Genomic DNA, 17,412 nt, shown 5'->3' with positions numbered 1-17,412 from the left:
CAGATGGGATGGAGTGATGTAGAAAGTGACCTCTGTTTGTGCTGTGGCAGAGGTTGGTTCTTTCCATTTTGCACTAGGGTATGGGTGAAAACTCTTCGAGCAGTTATTAACACAGTTAATTAGCATGTCGCTCGCAGGGAATTATAACAAGCAAGTTATTAACAAGTTTTTAACAATCATGTGACCAAAAATTCAAAATTTTCACTGAGTTCTCTACCAGTTGGTCCACTTGGCATCTGCATCCTCCAGGTCACTAGGTCCATCACTGCTGTGGCTGTCATTTGCTAGAGCCTGGTCAGCTACACTCTCATGTTTATCTGACAAGATCCTTGTCACAATTGGTGCATGGATATCCACTTCAGCCTTGACCTCAAAGGCTGAATCTTGAGCTGGCACAGATGTGACTGCCTCATCCAGCCAAGTATATTCTTCATTGAGCATCTCTTCCTCTCCATCAGCAGTGTCCACAGATAAATAGCTCCCTGTTGATTCATGCTTTTCTGTCTGGTCCACACTGGCAGGGGACTTAGTAGGAGTAGAAATTACAGACTTGATGTCGCAGAATGCAACATCAGGCCACTGTCTTTCTGCGATTTTCTGTGCATGGTTAGCTCCAGCTTGAATCAGATCAATACATGACTAACCTCAGGATCATACATGTGCCACTGCCAAATTTGTGTCATATCAACAAGGGTGCAGACTGTTACGATACGTGGTCGGACCCCTATCTCTTTTCTCACGCTTCTCTTGTATTACGTCATGACCGCACCCAGTTGTGCCATCACTAGACCAATCTCCTTCCATATCTGTACTACAGCACGACCGCCACATGCCATCGCTAGCTGACTCATTACTTATCTCTGACTCATCGCTTATCTCTGACTCGTCATCGCTTATCTATGACTCGTCTTGATGATGAATACGTACCTGCCCTAAAGTAGGCTACATCTATATAAACCAGGCCCTGTACTTAGATAGACTTCACTTTAATCTACTAGGTCTTACCTGAACTATCCTTTGCTTAGGACCTCCAATCCTAAGTCGTCTGATAACCGATATTCAAGCTAGAGACACTCTCTCTGACTTGTCTTAAGAACCTTACATTTGTAAGGACACGATTCGACTTTAGGCGCACTCTTATCGAGTACCTATCGTCATGCCTATCCTAGTCGACTTACGGTTTACCGTAACAAAAGATTAAAGTCTTCTTTGACCCTCTCCATCAGAGAGGTTACAGAAACCAAGAACTCAGTGAGAGAATGATAACGTTCCCCTGAACCCAAAACATCACTCGACCAAACGTCAGGATGTCTACAGTCACCACTTCCCCAGAATTGAAGGCCGGAGCTCCATCTACCTATGATGGGAGTCCTTCTCAGGCCCTATGATGGTTGTATGCGGTTAAGGCATACTTCGCGCTTAATGCTACGATCTATAACACCGACGATAAGAAGGTCATCACTGCCCTTGCTTACATGACAGAAGGAAGTGCTATGGGATGGGTGCTGACCTTCTACACCGAAGTCGACAACTCCGTCGCTAAGACCTACGGGACCTTTGTGAACTTTGAAACTAAGTTCAAAGAGGCCTTCATACCGGCCGATGCCACCGGAACCGCCATGAACAAACTCCAAATGTTGAGACAAACAGGCGACCTCACATCCTACATCGCCAGCTTCAAAACGCTTGCTGCACAAGCCTCCGTGAAGCAGGACGCCGTCCTCATCACGTTCTTCAATGATGGGTTGAAGAAAGGAATTGTTAACTCTGTCTATCAGATGGAAACCATTCCAGTAGATTTCGACAAGTATGTCGCCGCCATTATTCGGCTAGACAGTAACTACCAACGAGGGGTTGCGTACCAATCAAACCATCGTACCACCACCAGACTGTCAGGACAACGATATGTACCCAGACCCTCCATTGATCGACATGACCCAAACGCTATGGAGGTAGATCAACTCACTGAAGTCAAAAGAAGCGACCACATGAAGAAGGGTCTTTGCTTCACGTGCCACCAGAAAGGGCATATGACCAGAGCATGCCCACAGAAGAAGAAGATCCCTGTTCGCAGAGAAGAAATGAATGACAGTGAAGAAGATACAACGATCCGCCGCCTTGCCGAGGATTTTTAATGTGGAAGACAGGATCGACGTCCGTATCTTCCAGTGTACCCGTTAGACTTGTACAGAGTATTGGAATCAGAAAGGAACTCCGCATTCCCATTTCCCTTATGTCAAAGACACGTCTGAAAACCATTGAAACAACTGCCGTTGTTGACTCCGGCGCTGCTGGAACCTTTATCTCGGAAGAGTTTGTCAAAACTCATAATATCCGAACGCATGAATTGTCAAAACCATTTCGGTTACCACCGCAGATGGGAGTTTTGTGAGAGGAGGCGCTATCACCCAATATTGCGTCCTTATCGTCAAGATAGATGAACGATCCATGATAGGAAAATTTAACATCACACAACTAGGTCGGCATGACCAGATTTTGCTAGGGATCCCCTGGCTACATGCTATGGACCCAGTAATCTGATGGAAGGCGGAAACACTAGAACTTTCCAGAACAGAGAAGAGCGACCAGATCGAGGAGGAAGTTGACAGAGAACGCAAGAAGAATAGACTACCTCCCCTCTTTCATAAAGAGGCAAAGAAGAAAGAACCAAACCCAGTTGTAGTGCTGCCGAAGGTGCCTCCTAGGGAAGCGGTTAAAAAACTGCCATCGTGCGCCACGATGGAAGAAGTTATTGACGAAGAAGCGCCCTCATCAGTGTTACCTGACCTAGACCCCATACCCGATGACAAAGACGACTCCTTTGACACAAAGGATGACGTATGGACAACCGACTACGCACCACCCATATGGGAAGTCTCCACTTATCACCTAGAAGATGACGAATTTTTGGTCAAGTACCCCGCCGATGCTTCCGAGCTCTGGGTAATCACCAATATCTCATTTGACACTCCCCTAACGAAAGACGGAACTAGCACCATGGAACAACGACCCAAAATCACACCCCTGACATGGCCTACTGAATATGTTAAAACCAGTAACAAAGCCCAGCAGTTTGCATTAGCCGCTGGACTTGAGCAAAAGAAGAAGTCATTCGAAGAACTCGTCCCCTCCTATCTTCACGACTTCGCCGACATCTTCGCAAAAGACGGTCTGAATCAACTACCACCGGAATGACCCGGTATAGACCATCGGATAGAGACCAAACCGGGCTTTATTCCTAAAACGTCTAAGGTGTATCCGTTATCTGAGAAAGAGCAGACAGCGGTTAAAGCATTCATTGATGAAAACGTTCAGAAAGGATTCATCTCCGAATCAAAGTCACCGCAAGCTAGCAGTTTCTTTTTCATAGGAAAGAAGAGTGGCAACCTCCGCCCTTGTCAAGACTATCGGTATATCAACGAATGGACGGTTAAGAACGCCTATCCCCTCCCGCTACCACTTTCCTTGATTGCATGATTACATGGCGCCAAGTACTTCACCAAGATGGACGTCCGTTCTGGATATAACAACATTCGTATTCATCCAGATGATCAATGGAAGGCCGCCTTCACTACGGAATATGGTCTCTTTGAACCAAATGTCATGTTCTTCGGTCTTTGCAACTCCCCAGCCACCTTCCAGGTGTACATGAATAGAACGTTCCAGCAGGAGATTAATGAAGGATGGCTCATCATATACATGGATGACATCCTAATATTCTCAAATGACCTCACCTCTCATCACGAACAAACTTGGCGCATCCTTGAAAAGATCTGGAAGGAGCGACTCTTCCTTAAACCTGAGAAGTGCACATTCGATGCCCAAGAGGTGGAGTACCTCGGAATGATCATTTGTCCCGGATGTGTAGCAATGGATGATGCTAAAACTAGTGGCATTTGGGACTGGCCCATACCCACTACCGTGAAAGAAGTTCAGTCATTCCTGGGTTTTTGCAATTTCTATCGAAACTTCATTTCCCATTATTCCGATATTGCTAGACCGTTAATCGATCTCACCAAGAAAGATGCCAAGTTCCTTTGGACAGAACAATGCATGTCCGCCTTCTCCACCTTGAAAGAATGCTTTTTGAAGCAACCAGTCCTTCGGAATCCTGACCCCGCCAGACAGTTCGTGGTCGCTACCGATGCATCCCTTGTCGCTACGGGTGCAGTACTGCTGCAGACCGACGACAACGGTGTCTACCACCCATGTGGATATTTGTCTCAGACACTGAACCCCGCGGAACAAAACTATCAGATCTTTGATCAAGAACTTCTTGCAGTTATTCGCGCGCTAACCGAATGGCGCCACTACCTGGAAGGAAATCCCCACCCCATCATCGTCTTCACCGACCACAAGAATCTCCTCTACTTTAGGACAGCCCAGAAATTGACTCGCCGCCAAGCTCGATGGCAGCTAATTCTGTCATGCTACGACATCGAACTCCACCACGTCGCAGGAACTAAGCTTGTCACTCCTGATGCCCTTTCCCGTCGCTCTGATCATGGATCGGATTCTTCTGATGATAATGCCAACGAAACCCTCCTCCCAGATTCCATGTTCATTCGACTTCTTGACGTCGAACTCATAACCACGCTCATGAACCCTGACCCCTCCGATCCCGACCCCATATTCACTGCTGCCTCCAATGCGTTGGACGGCCTGTCTCTCCCTCCTATGAAATCTGCTCTTATGGATTGGAAAATCAACGACGATATCCTCTACTACAAAGACCGCGCCTATGTCCATCCTGCCGGACGGCGCCTTATTTTGGAACGATGTCATGACCACCCTACCACCGGCCACCCTGGCCGCTTTAAAACTGAAGAACTGGTCAAACGCAATTTCTGGTGGCCCGCTATGGGCACCTACATTCGTAAATATGTTGAAGGCTGTGCCCTCTGCCAGCAAATGAAATCAGATACACACCCGATGACCCCTCCCCTTGTTCCTATTCCCTCCGTTGCCGCTGCACCCTTCACTCAGGTCTCCATTGATCTCATCACTGACCTTCCCCCCTGTGCGGGTTTTGATTCTGTCATGGTCGTGGTAGACCATGGGCTTACGAAGGGGGTAATTCTCATCCCTTGCACTAAAACTATCACTTCCGAAGGGGTCGCCAACAAATTTTTCAAATATGTCTACCGACGATTCGGCCTACATGAAAAAGTCATCTCCGATCGTGGCCCACAGTTCATATCCAAGTTCTCTCAAGCCCTTGCCAAGCTCCTAAAGTACGACATAGCAGCATCAACCGCTTATCACCCCCAGACTGACGGCCAAACCGAATGACTCAACCAAGAACTGGAAACATATCTCAGAATCTATTGTCAGAATAACCCCAAAAATTGGGTAGAGCAACTCCCCATGGCAGAATTCGTACACAACCACCGGAAGCACAACTCTCACAATGCATCACCATTCTTCCTAATGATGGGATATGAACCACGAGCCCTTCCACACACCCTTCCTGACTCCGCAGTCCCTGCAGCAGTGGATAGACTCCGCTTGCTCCAAAAGTCCAGAGAAGAAGCACTCTCTTGCCACAACCTCACTATGCAGCGTATGGCAGAAAGAACTCACAGACAGAAGTACCATCCCTGGAAGATTGGAGATAAGGTTTGGTTATCCGGAAAGAACCTGATCACGCAGTTACCTTCATGGAAGCTCGCCCCCAAACGATATGGCCCTTTTCCAATCACTGCCATTCTATCCCCTATCACATTCACACTCCGACTACCACCCCAATGGAAGGTTCACCCCACGTTCCATGCTTCCGAACTATCGTCCTATCATGAAACAGAGGTTCACAGGCCGAACTTCCACGACCCACCCCCTGATGTCATCGATAACGAAGAAGAATATGAAATTGACGCAATCTTATCGCACAAAGGGATGGGTAAACGAAGACGCTATCTCCTATCATGGAAAGGATATTCGTCTGCCAGCAACAAGTGGGTCCCTGAAGAAAATCTCTGTAATGCCTCCGATATCCTTGCCGCCTATAAAAAGACCCATGGGTTGTAGACTTCCCAATAATGTCCCACATCGAACGACTACGTCTTTGCATTCTCCGCATTGAAGAACTTACCGCTGCCATGAACACTGTCGCTGAAGGAAACGCCCATCCCTTAACGCTCTTAGATTACCAGAACGCCACCGCCGCTAACCTTGCGGCGCAACACGTGTCCTCCCCCATAGCCTCACCGCCTACTTCAGACTCTACCTTAACCCTTACCGACGACTCTACTCTCACTGACTACTTCTCTGTCATTGATCAAGTCGAAACTAGCGCTTTATTTGAATCCGCTATCACCTCCCAACAGTATGCTATTGAGATAGACCGCCTCCTTGGGGAAAGAGGAGCAATCTCTAGTGGCCTTATAATCAGAATTATTAGAGATGCCAGCCTTATCAACCATACTGCCGCCCTTCTTGATGATGAGCGTCATCAAACCATTTTTCGTCACCTTCATATACGCATTCGCAACACTACAATCCACCTCTTACCAGAAGAAACAAGAGATGCCATCAGAGAAGCTATCCACATCGTCACCGAGTGAATCGCTCTTAACCCTGTTGCATGACCACCTTCTCCCCACATTGCCATCCCCATACCACCACCTGTCCCTGTCGCAACTACCATGGAGCATCAGGATGATAATATCCCTCCTATTGCCATACTTGATGTACCAACTTCTCCTTCTCCTGACCCAGTCGTACATACCGCTCAACGACTCCCACTTAAATGAAGATCCTCCCGCCTCGCTGCTAAACAAGCCGCCTCCGTCTCCCCCACTAAAGCACCATCTAAACGATCACGATCACCTTCCCCCCCAGACCAGTCCTTGTCCGTCACAATCGTAAAAACGTCGCCAGTAGATAATGTCGTATGTTGTAACTGCCACACTGCTGGTCACTGTCACAAGAACTGCCCCGCGTATTACTGCAGAGTTTGTAAAGAATACGCACCGGGCCACCTGTCGGTCTTTTGCAGAGAACTAAAAGGGGAAGCGGTTATCCCTTTAGTATGGACCGACGTCGGTTTCTACAACACACTTGCCCATTGGGAGATTGAGCAAGACGCTATCGCTCACGCTGAGCAGATGGTGCAAACTACTATCACGGAAGAGCAAGACGACCTTCTTCACTCCAATTACAATGCGGACCCCATCTACTGGGCTAACCAGGATATGTGAAGTCGGTGACTTCATTGCTAAACGAGGGGTAATGTTACGATACATGGTCGGACCCCTATCTCTTTTCTCACGCTTCTCTTGTATTACGTCATGACCGCACCCAGTTGTGCCATCACTAGACCAATCTCCTTCCATATCTGTACTACAGCACGACCGCCACATGCCATCGCTAGCTGACTCATTACTTATCTCTGACTCATCGCTTATCTATGACTTGTCTTGATGATGAATACGTACCTGCCCTAAAGTAGGCTACATCTATATAAACCAGGCCCTGTACTTAGATAGACTTCACTTTAATCTACTAGGTCTTACCTGAACTATCCTTCGCTTAGGACCTCCAATCCTAAGTCGTCTGATAACCGATATTCAAGCTAGAGACACTCTCTCTGACTTGTCTTAAGAACCTTACATTTGTAAGGACACGATTCAACTTTAGGCGCACTCTTATCGAGTACCTATCGTCGCGCCTATCCTAGTCGACCTACGGTTTACCGTAACACAGACTTGTTGATGATTTCTTGCAGGTGTATTCATCTTCATGAACACAGACATGGTATGTTCTTCTGGTATGGAGGATAGCTTGATTGAGTAGAGCTTTTGGGCTATGCACTGGAAGTAGAAGTCAAATTAGTGATTGTCTGTTGTACTATGAGGAACAATTCACTGCAAGCATGGACCCTTCCGAAATTTTTGTCAAATGTGTCCAGTATGAGAGCATGTTTTGCCCTTCCTCCAAAGGTGTATCGAAAGGATACTGTCCTTTCACATAGCACTCAAATTGATGGACAAATGATTCCTGAACAAATGCTGCTGTTTTATCCTTGAGGACTGGGTTATGTTGAGACTTGAATTTGGCTTCAAGCACAACTTTGAGGTACTTCACAACACGTTGATAAGTAGGTGACTTGAGGACATCCTCATCTGATGCTGAACATGACTCAGAGATTCAATGAAGCTTGATTTTGAGAGAGAGTGGATTATGAAGGATCATGCTGTGCACATAGTCTGTCCTGTGGATCAGCACGAGCATTGTGAAGATATAACTGCAACTTATGAGGATCCAAACATAGGGCAGCAAGGTAGCAGTCAGCTGGTCCATCTTGAAGTTGCTCATGGAAGTGAGAATTAACGATGGTATAAATCTGACCCATTTCTTCAATGGCAAATCCAGTTGAAGTGTCTTCAAAAACTTGCTTGATGCAGCCACATATGGCTAGCCAATACTTGTAAACATCGGCTGGATTAATCTGCATGGATTCAAGACAGACAATAGCCTTGGCAGTGGGACCCTCAATGTTGATAAACTGGCCAAGGTCAAGCTCAAATTTCATCCCACTAGCACTGCCTGACTTGAAGAGGCTTGCTAGCTCTGCCTTCTGCATGTGAAAATAGACATGATCAGCGACACATAACTTGAAGTTGACACAGTAACAGTGTGTACCTTGCCTGGAAATTTGACATTGCCTGAGCCAACAAGATCCCACAGTGCTGGGAGGCACTGCTGAACTGAGATACCAGCTGTGCAGATGGTAGCAAATCATGTCTTGCGATGCTTTTAATTCCTTGAGCAATCCCTTTTTGCAGAGTTGATGGTGGTAAGTATGTTTCAACTGGGGGTGAACAAGTGAGCTGGAAGCGAACATCAGAACATGGTGCAAACTGGTAAAAAGAATGAACTTACATGACAGTCAATGATAGTGTACCTGAAATGCATGTGAGTAGTATCTGTGTCCTCTAAAGTGGCGATAAAAGTGGAGACTTCAATGGACGAATGTAATGCACAATGGCATTGATGGCAAATAGATCACATGAGTGTGAATCTTCCTGATGGGTGACTTCAAGAGTATCCCAATCCAGTGGAGCAGGTATGTGGTGACAGCCACCAGTTGGTTGCATCCTTCAGAAATTGAGGAACTGTAGTGCCAAATGAATCTCCATAGCAAATTTTGTGTGGTCAGTTGCATCAATTGCACAGGAATCCAAGGGTTTGATGCTGGCAATCCAGGAATAACCCCTCTGCAGCATTTTGAAGACACTGTGTCTCCTGTGTGGAGAGATAGGTGCCCTGGGCACAGTCACAATATGCCACCAACAGTATAGAGACAAAATATGTCTGCTCAAAGGTATGCTTTGACACTGCATCCTTGCCTGCATAGATAAAATCAAGCATCATATTTAGATTAGTATCACTTAACCATTCCCTGTGTGCAAAGTTCACGAGATCATGGATCAGGGCCCAATCACTGAAGCCTGATGTTGCACCCAACCAGCATAATCTGTCCATGGAAGCATGGAAGGTGCATGCCATGGGATTAGACTCCCATTTTGTCAGGAAAGTCTCTGCACAATGCCACTTTGATTGGATATTGAGTAAGGCAGGGACTTCGAGCCAAAATGTCAGAATCCAGAAAGGAAAGCGTTGTTCTGTGTCAGTGTGACCATAGAGTACAGATCTGCTACCAGCAGATTTTGCGTGTGGTGCATGGTCCAGGAGGTGCTATAAAACCTCAGGAGTAGGTGTAGTGTGTGTGTAAAGGTAATAGGGATACAAGTTTTCATGGTGTGGGTCATCATTACTGAAATACTGATGTAAAGATGAGGAGGGTTCTGTCACAGTGGGGGATGGAAGTCGAAACAGTAAAAGAGACAACACAGACATATTTTTGTCTGGAAAAATAATAGACCACATGTGGTCTGGAATGGCAAAAAGTGAGTCCGAGTCATTGTTTTCAACCATAACTGCTAGTGTCTGACAGGTGATTGATTCAAAGAGCTTAGAGAAAGTTGGAAAAATGCCATTGCAATACTTTGCAGTTGTTCTCACTGTCTTCTTTGCATGATTTGTATGATTTGCACAGTGCCGAGAGTCCAGTCAATAATCATCAATGATCAGGGGAAGGCACAAAGGCTGGACCCTCGCACACAGGGGTCACTTGACTTATAGCACTTTAACCCCTCCAGTGTGGCACCCATGTTATTAACACTGCTAATAAAAAACAAGTTTTCACCTGTACCCTATTTTGCACTGTATTCAAAATGAGTGATTTTTGGACATTAAAGTCAAGATCCACTCAGATCCCATCGACCTATCAATATAAAAACTTCAATGTGTATAAAATACACCATTCTGAATCTACTCCAGGTGTTTCTATGTCAATAGAACACTACCACAGCGTGCTATTCACGATTCATGAGTGCAGCGTGACAGTCAGGCTAAATCAGGAAATCACACTATCGGCTTGGTTGAGTCTCCGCTTTGTCGTATTTGGCAGAATCGGTGGCGTTGGAACTCATTCGCTTAGCTGTCGGACTTTGGTATCGAAGTGCCGCGCGTGACATAGCGTGACGAAATTGTACATTTCTATTGCATGTTCGACATCTCAACTTCCGCTGCTGCCGCTGTAACAAGCTCACAACAAAATTCAAAAGATTTTGTTGGGCCCAATGCGCAGAGACCTAAGGTATACACCAAAGTAGATCTGATCCAAATATATGTTGCTGTGATATTGTTATTTAGCAAAGAGTGAAAATTGTGCATTTCCCGCCGAATGGGACGGAGTGAAATTTATTTAGTGCAAATGTTCACATCGGCTAGTACTTACCTGCACATTCTGCTTCATACTGAAAGCCGTGGCTTGAGGGCCCGGCTCAAGCTTGCAGATACCTTGAGCCCTCATGGGCCCTACCCTCAAGGCCCGGCCAGGCTTGGTCCATGGCCTGAAGCGGCCTTGCACATCAGAGCTATGTTTCCTATATTTTGCTTCGTCGCATCTCCGTTTGTTAGCGCTTTTGTCTACCCGCCCCTTTCTCATTGTCTATTCAGACTCATGGTCTGCTGACGTCCCTGAAACTTGTTCCGAAGGACTGTACTCGCGATCCCCACAAACCAAACATCTCGCGCTTTCGTAACATGATTCGTTTGGTTTTCATTCTTCATCACTTGTATCTTGTAAATCAATCATTCTTTCCACTCGAACTGTCACTGACGCTAACTTCGTTACTATGTCGAATTTGTACCTCCGCAACGTTGAAGATTCAATCACTCAGCTCACTTCTATGGTACAACTCCAGTAAAGTCCGTTTAGAAGGCTTTGACTCTTGATACTAGTCTATGCATTGACAAGATCATCGACTCGTCATTAGAACCAACGGTTACACATAAATATGACACCATAGCTTGGCTCTGCTGCGAGCGGCTCTTCGTGTTATACTTAGGACGAGAGAATACTGTGATGGTGGACATGAATAAAAGGCGCTGCAATGGCTGCACCACATCGCCTATTCGCACGTAAACCAATGGTACGAGGCCGACTTCAAAAATAACGAATTGGGAGCAGGTCGGGTGGGGGATAAAAAAAAAGTATCGATAAGGTGGGAGGCTGGCTTACTATTAGAGTTCCCATAATCTACATAAGTACTGTCCATGATACTGAACTCAGTTACACCTAGCCCACTAACGCACATGCCGTGCCAGAAGTCTTACACACAGAAGTTTGTGTCCACCACACGGACCACTACGACCATCACCACGACCCCGACCTCAACCTCGATCACGACCACGACAAAGACCACACAAGCTCGATCTGCAAATTACGGGAAAAATGGGAACCAGAAACTGGTACGTGCTGTAGAGTTGTTCACTTATACTTCCTCATATTTCCGGCCCCGCAGATTGGTGCAGGCACTACCGGCGGGTGCTGGGTGAGAGACATTTTTCTTTCCCCCAGTCTATGGCTGACAAGACACAACACGCAAGTCTGAGTGTCCAAAGGGTGCTGTACCGTCTGGGGCCGTTATAGGTGGCCAGAGAAATGGCTTGACCCTTTATATTATACGTGTTTCGTATGCGGTGAGCTAAATAAAATTTCTCGGTTCGAGTAGTCTGTCATATGGTGGACAACTGTCTAGGGCGGTTGTTGTGAGTTCTGATACTATCGTTTTTGTCAAAGCATTCACCTTACTGTCAAACAAGATCCCAGCGGGGCTTTTTCACAGAATGAAACGGGTGTGGTGTTTGGCTATGGTGGCAGAACAATCACGGTGTGTTTACTCCGGCATCTTGACCTGCGCTGTATCATAAATTCATTATCAGGGCAATAATTTTCAATGCCTCACAGGAAGTGGGACTTCTTTTCGCTGGATTACTGTTAGTGGCCCATGCACCTCCGATAAAGTGGGAACCAACACCGCGGTGGTGCAGTAGGTCTACCTGATGCAGCAGTATAACGTTCCTGACATCGTATCTGAACATACAGGGGAGGGTGGGAAGCGGATGGAACAGCACTCTTAATCGCCCAAGTGTCTATGACCAGTGGCCTTAATTGTGGCAGAGTCAAGTGGAATGACTATGGTCAGTGGGTACTCGGCGCTTCTGGAACCTGATTTTAACTGCCCTCTCTTGCAGCTTATATCGCAACTACCAGTGGTGAACAGAAATTCGAGACCTATGCAGTTCTTGCATTCGCTTGAAGGGTGTTGTAAATTTTCAGCTCATGCAGCAGCACTCACGAACTTCTTGAAATGTTGTATCACCAATAGCTGTCTTACTTGTCAGTTTGAAAGTTACTTTTTTCGCTTGTACATTTTCATTTACCACGAGGTCTGGTATACACAAATTGGGGGAAGTTCATAAGAACCAATCATCGCCAGCTTGTTGCCAGCATGCAAAACTACAGGGTCGAATCCTAATGAACAAGGCTCACTGCAAACGAGAGTTCTGCCAGACCTTCCTACTGACTACCTTGCCCAGTGTGCCCGAGTACACACGAAGTTGATATAAATTGCACAGCACCGAATAAAGCAGCCGACGACATGTGCCACGGCTGCCCACTTATGCGTGCATCACGGATGGTTCATGCATGGCTGCAGTGCAGTTGGACACTCAATCTTCGTCTCAAGGCGGAACACGCAGGAGCCTCGAGGCAATCATTCCTTCTTGATGCCTCCTCTTAAGTACACCAGAGCCTCAAGGCTCTGCGTCAGCATCCTATCTCCAACTCTCCTATCATGTCACAGTGGGAATCATTACCAACATGGCTGCAAGTGAGTAAATTGGTCGTCTACTCGGTGACTGTTGATGTACTTATTGTGGCTCGAGAATCAAGTCAAACAAATCGAACGAGGATCATTATCGTCGCTCAAATTGCTCAATCGCTCAATCTCTTCTAAAGGGTTCTCTGATCATCTGCGTCCTTACTTTCAAACTCTCATTCCTCTATTTTTCGTTCATCTTGATCCAAGGCTCGTTCCCCATGAGATCGCTTCAGATTCTGCACATTCAATTATGCTCGCTAAGGTGTCCATCATGGGCATTAGTTGCCTGTGCGGAGAGAATCAAGGGGAATTACGCGGTGCACCCCAATTTCGTCAGAAGCTGTCCGACGCTATACACTCACATTGGAGTGGGGTATCTGCATGGGTTCAATTTTTCTACCATAATTTCCTTGTCCCGCGGGATGACCCAGTCGCACGCCTACACAGGATCTACAGTGTAACCTCGCAGGAGGCTGCCAGCACCTCAATACGGTTCATCTATGTGGCTAGCGTACTTCCTGGTGTTGTTGCACATCTCTATCGGACAACACCAAAGATAGAGCGAATCATCATGGAACTCTGGTACTTGGTGACGGACATCAAACACGAATATTGCATTGTTGGTCCATATCTTCGCCACTGGCGTCAGGACTTTAACATGCTTCGCGCATTCATGGCCCATATAGTCACCTCGTGCGTGTACTATGAGCCTCCTAGCACTCCTCTCCCGCCTCTGACATCGCTCATCGAAGCCGCTGGAGGAAGGACCCCTATGGTTTTGGCTGCTCTCAAATGCCTACGTTTTGCAGGAAAGGGAGCGGCTCAGAGAGACTGTGACATGGTCAAGCATGACCTCGATCTTAGTCCCTTGAATACTCTCTCGTTGACGTGCAAGCAAACGCTCATCTTCATGTTTGCTACAAGCCAGGCGGACCCTATCATTCGCGAACTCTTTCTCACACATTCCTCGATACGCACGGTTCTTAACACGCTGGCCGGAATAGGAACACGTCCAGGTACAGAGCCTGACTTAGATCCTACCAATGAGAGTTTCTGTCAAAAGACTACGACAAAGCGGGCTGCCATGGCTATTGGCCATCAGTACATCTCCTTCGTGCTGGCGTGTTCTAATAATCCCATTGAAACTGCTTGCCATGCCCTTCGTTGTCGTCTTCTGGAGGTCCTCCTACGGAACTGTGTATTCCCCTCGGAAAATCGCTTGCACAAGTCCAGATGGTCGGATTACGACATCAGGATTTTTGAACAGTTGGGAGGGACGCTAATTTATGAGAGGGTTGTTCGTATTGCCTCGATATCCATGCAATATATCGATTCTCAGCGCCTTTATGTGCATGCCATGCACGATCCAACATTGTGGGGCTCGCTGTTGACCTTCAAAGAGATCCTTTCGCAACGTTGGAGGATTCTCTCTACATTGACGCCGTGTACACGCCCAGAGTACGAACGAACCTGTGGAGGTCCCGGGGTATGAATTTCTCCATGTAAAGTTTGCTCCATGTTGATATCGGTTATAGTGCACCAGTGCGAGCATCAGACTTCGGCAGTGCGCTGGATGCCAGACCACGAAATACTGCTCAAAATCTTGCCAGCGAGGAGCGTGGTCGACTGTGCATCGTAAGCACTGCAGTATCCTAAAGGCTGGGGTCGGTATGTGAATCGATATATATATGTATGCCCTTGCTGACGGTTATGGCAGGAATGGCCAAGGCTGATAAGCATCTTCGATCAAGTCTGCCGTTTATTGCATTAATTGAGGCAGCCGAGTTCGATGATGACAAGTGGCCAGGACAACGTGCTCTTCAACACAAACTGGCCACCGTGCAGGAAGAGAATCCAGTAGATGTCCACTCCTTGGTGCTTGAGTTGGACATGACCGTGCTCCCCATCAAACATCGCATACAGCCCCTTCGGCAATGTATCGGGCAATTTCAAGATACAAATTGGATGCGGATCATTCAGGGCAGGCAGGCTTTACAGGGCAACAGTAGACTCCCTGTGATGACAATAATTACCACAATCGAGGGCGCTAGGAGGAGATCACTTTTCAGCCCACGGACGGCTTTGCAATTAGCATTTGGGTGGCCTCCGTCTGAGTTCACTAAAGAACTTCTTATTCCGCGCAGTGTTCTGTTCGATCACTGCACTAAAGCCTTCACAGGTTGTGCTGAAGAGGAGGATGAATCGAAATCTGACCCAGAGAGTGCCTCAAAGGACCCTACACTCGCAATCGGTACTGCAAAGTGCTCGCGTATAGTAGGCGTTGAGGCCTAGGACAAGAGAGAGACGAAGGATGAGTGACGCACATAGGACAGAAGTTGCATTCCCTACATTTACTGTGCGTGAACCATTCATCATATAGTCGTGAGCAGAGTTGAACTTGCTATAGTTATCTAGACGGCTGGCTGTTCAGTCAGATTTGAGTCAGGTACTAACAAGGTGTGTAATATTAGTGGCAGTTCTCCAAACTGGAATTTGAACAGTACTAATCTTAATTATGTGTATTTTAAAATTGGCGTGCCATCGATGTTCCCCCTCTTTAACACGAAAGTGATTGCATGCTGGTGTGTGTTGAGCTGCAAGCACTCGCGATCGAGTTTGTTTATTCGTGGCCTAGTGCCAACGGCACGTTTCCTCTTTAATTGGTACGAGGTAGTACAGTACACAGTACACTTCGTTTCAACTTGTTAGTCCGAACTTGAACTGTGTTGATTTACCAGAATTAAATTTCCGCCTCGATTCGATTCGCCTCTGCGGCAACACTATTAAGACTGGCCAAGTATCCTGCAGCTAGTTCTACTTGACCACCATGATATCCACTGACCGTGTAGATGCACTCTGGACGATTTCTCAAACATTCACGTCTTCTTTCCAAGCGTCTTGTTCTGGTAAAGTCCTTCACCTTCACACAGGTCCTACCGACGCTCCTATAATCTGTAGAACTTGCTACCCGTCTCAAAGTTGCAGATGGTGTCTCTGTGCACTCCGTCGCTAGAGAAATACAGGCTCTCAACAAGCGTTTGTCTGAAGCCACCGGGAGGCTTCCAAGCTACGATCAAAGACAAAATGAACTGGTGCATGTCTTGTGTCTGATTTTGATGTCTGAGCTAATCAAACTGGAAAGCAACTCAAAGCATTAGAGAAGGCGCTCGAGGAACTGCGCTCATCGACCACAGTGAAAACAAAATTCGCTTTTAAACGGAAGGTCAAGATATCAGCGTCAGCATCAGCAGAGACCGCAACGCCACCTGCTCCAGTGAATGCACCAGCGATACCTACATCAATAATATCTAGTGCCTCCAGAATGATATCCAACCACTCCAATTGCTACCTCTCTAGTTCGTGCCTTTCTGGTCCCACCTCATCCACAGATCACATAGGGGTGTCTATAATAAGAATATCGAGTAGCATCTTAAATCTTCTTACGACCACGAATGAGTTGACTCTGTCTGCTAATACCGTTTCCATTTCGGCGCTTCACATCCGCGACATACAGAACTCAATTCTCATTCTAGGGACCGTCGATGGTAGCATCATGTTGCACAACTTAACAAATTGTGGTTGTTGCTGGATGTCACCAGGTAGGGTTATATTGTCCGTGTATGTCATGCTCTACTGTGCTCGTAACTGGCAGTTCAGGATGCACCATTCTACTGCCGTAGATGCCTATCTTGACATTACATCGAATCCTATCATCGAAAGCTGTGATCAAGTGAGATTCGGTGCCTACCCGAGCGAGTTGAAGGTCCAATTATTTCACTATTCATCTTAAATGCCAATGTCACTACAAACAACCACTGATCAGCAACTCTGGTCACCAAAAACCATACTGGCGAGTTCCGTTTTCTTGCCCCAGGACTTCTCGCACATGTGCGCCACACCATCACCCAATTGGAGAGCGCTGGAGGAGGATGAATGACTCGGAGTTAGTTCATGATTGACCCCTTTCCGAGATCAATTACGCTGTCCAACTCGAAAGGTCACTGCCCCGCCCTAAAATCTGATGCTTATTGCTGACGGACTTTATGTTCCTGGGCACGCACGTGGATACTAGTAAGTGAAGAAGAAATTGTTGTCATGATATTGAGCCCTATGAATTGACATGTTGACGTCTGGTCAGAGGTACTGGGTGGACGCGAATTGCTTCCGCGGGATCGAA

At 46.8% G+C, this 17,412-nt stretch overlaps 6 protein-coding genes across 6 annotated transcripts; 4 read left to right on the top strand and 2 right to left on the bottom strand.

Moving 5' to 3' along the window:
- Positions 1 to 213: 213 nt before the first annotated feature.
- On the bottom strand, positions 214 to 683 carry BJ212DRAFT_1483915 (uncharacterized protein; the record flags this gene model as incomplete). Its single annotated transcript, XM_041340699.1, has 2 exons — positions 214 to 597; positions 645 to 683. 2 exons carry the CDS (start codon positions 681 to 683, stop codon positions 214 to 216), a joined length of 423 nt encoding a protein of 140 aa, XP_041189917.1.
- Positions 684 to 8,179: 7,496 nt separating this feature from the next.
- Positions 8,180 to 8,739, bottom strand: BJ212DRAFT_1278325 (uncharacterized protein; the record flags this gene model as incomplete). Its single annotated transcript, XM_041331426.1, has 2 exons — positions 8,180 to 8,578; positions 8,644 to 8,739. Coding segments are annotated over 2 exons (495 nt in total), but the record flags the coding sequence as incomplete, so codon positions are not given.
- A 290-nt stretch (positions 8,740 to 9,029) lies between these two features.
- Positions 9,030 to 10,146, top strand: BJ212DRAFT_1302132 (uncharacterized protein; the record flags this gene model as incomplete). The annotated part of the gene is made up of 6 exons (XM_041333221.1): positions 9,030 to 9,067; positions 9,161 to 9,262; positions 9,298 to 9,325; positions 9,416 to 9,572; positions 9,798 to 9,911; positions 10,061 to 10,146. The coding sequence occupies 6 exons, from the start codon at positions 9,030 to 9,032 to the stop codon at positions 10,144 to 10,146; spliced, it is 525 nt and encodes a 174-aa protein (XP_041189915.1).
- A 1,199-nt stretch (positions 10,147 to 11,345) lies between these two features.
- On the top strand, positions 11,346 to 12,849 carry BJ212DRAFT_1375862 (uncharacterized protein). The gene is made up of 8 exons (XM_041336469.1): positions 11,346 to 11,820; positions 11,874 to 11,903; positions 11,959 to 12,051; positions 12,111 to 12,120; positions 12,175 to 12,242; positions 12,295 to 12,401; positions 12,458 to 12,552; positions 12,607 to 12,849. The coding sequence occupies exons 1-8, from the start codon at positions 11,626 to 11,628 to the stop codon at positions 12,669 to 12,671; spliced, it is 663 nt and encodes a 220-aa protein (XP_041189914.1). The 5' UTR covers positions 11,346 to 11,625; the 3' UTR covers positions 12,672 to 12,849.
- Positions 12,850 to 15,712, top strand: BJ212DRAFT_1375860 (uncharacterized protein). The gene is made up of 4 exons (XM_041336468.1): positions 12,850 to 13,244; positions 13,300 to 14,721; positions 14,771 to 14,903; positions 14,953 to 15,712. Exons 1-4 carry the CDS (start codon positions 13,209 to 13,211, stop codon positions 15,525 to 15,527), a joined length of 2,166 nt encoding a protein of 721 aa, XP_041189913.1. The 5' UTR covers positions 12,850 to 13,208; the 3' UTR covers positions 15,528 to 15,712.
- A 350-nt stretch (positions 15,713 to 16,062) lies between these two features.
- BJ212DRAFT_1448528 (tubulin binding cofactor C-domain-containing protein) lies at positions 16,063 to 17,172 on the top strand (the record flags this gene model as incomplete). The annotated part of the gene is made up of 5 exons (XM_041338556.1): positions 16,063 to 16,189; positions 16,221 to 16,327; positions 16,378 to 16,839; positions 16,888 to 16,998; positions 17,059 to 17,172. The coding sequence occupies 5 exons, from the start codon at positions 16,063 to 16,065 to the stop codon at positions 17,170 to 17,172; spliced, it is 921 nt and encodes a 306-aa protein (XP_041189912.1).
- Between the last annotated feature and the right edge of the window lie 240 nt (positions 17,173 to 17,412).

Source organism: Suillus subaureus (assembly GCF_016647635.1).
Source record: "Suillus subaureus strain MN1 chromosome Unknown BJ212scaffold_30, whole genome shotgun sequence".
NCBI classification, from domain to species: Eukaryota; Fungi; Basidiomycota; class Agaricomycetes; order Boletales; family Suillaceae; genus Suillus; species Suillus subaureus.
This window is presented reverse-complemented; position numbering and strand designations above follow the sequence as displayed.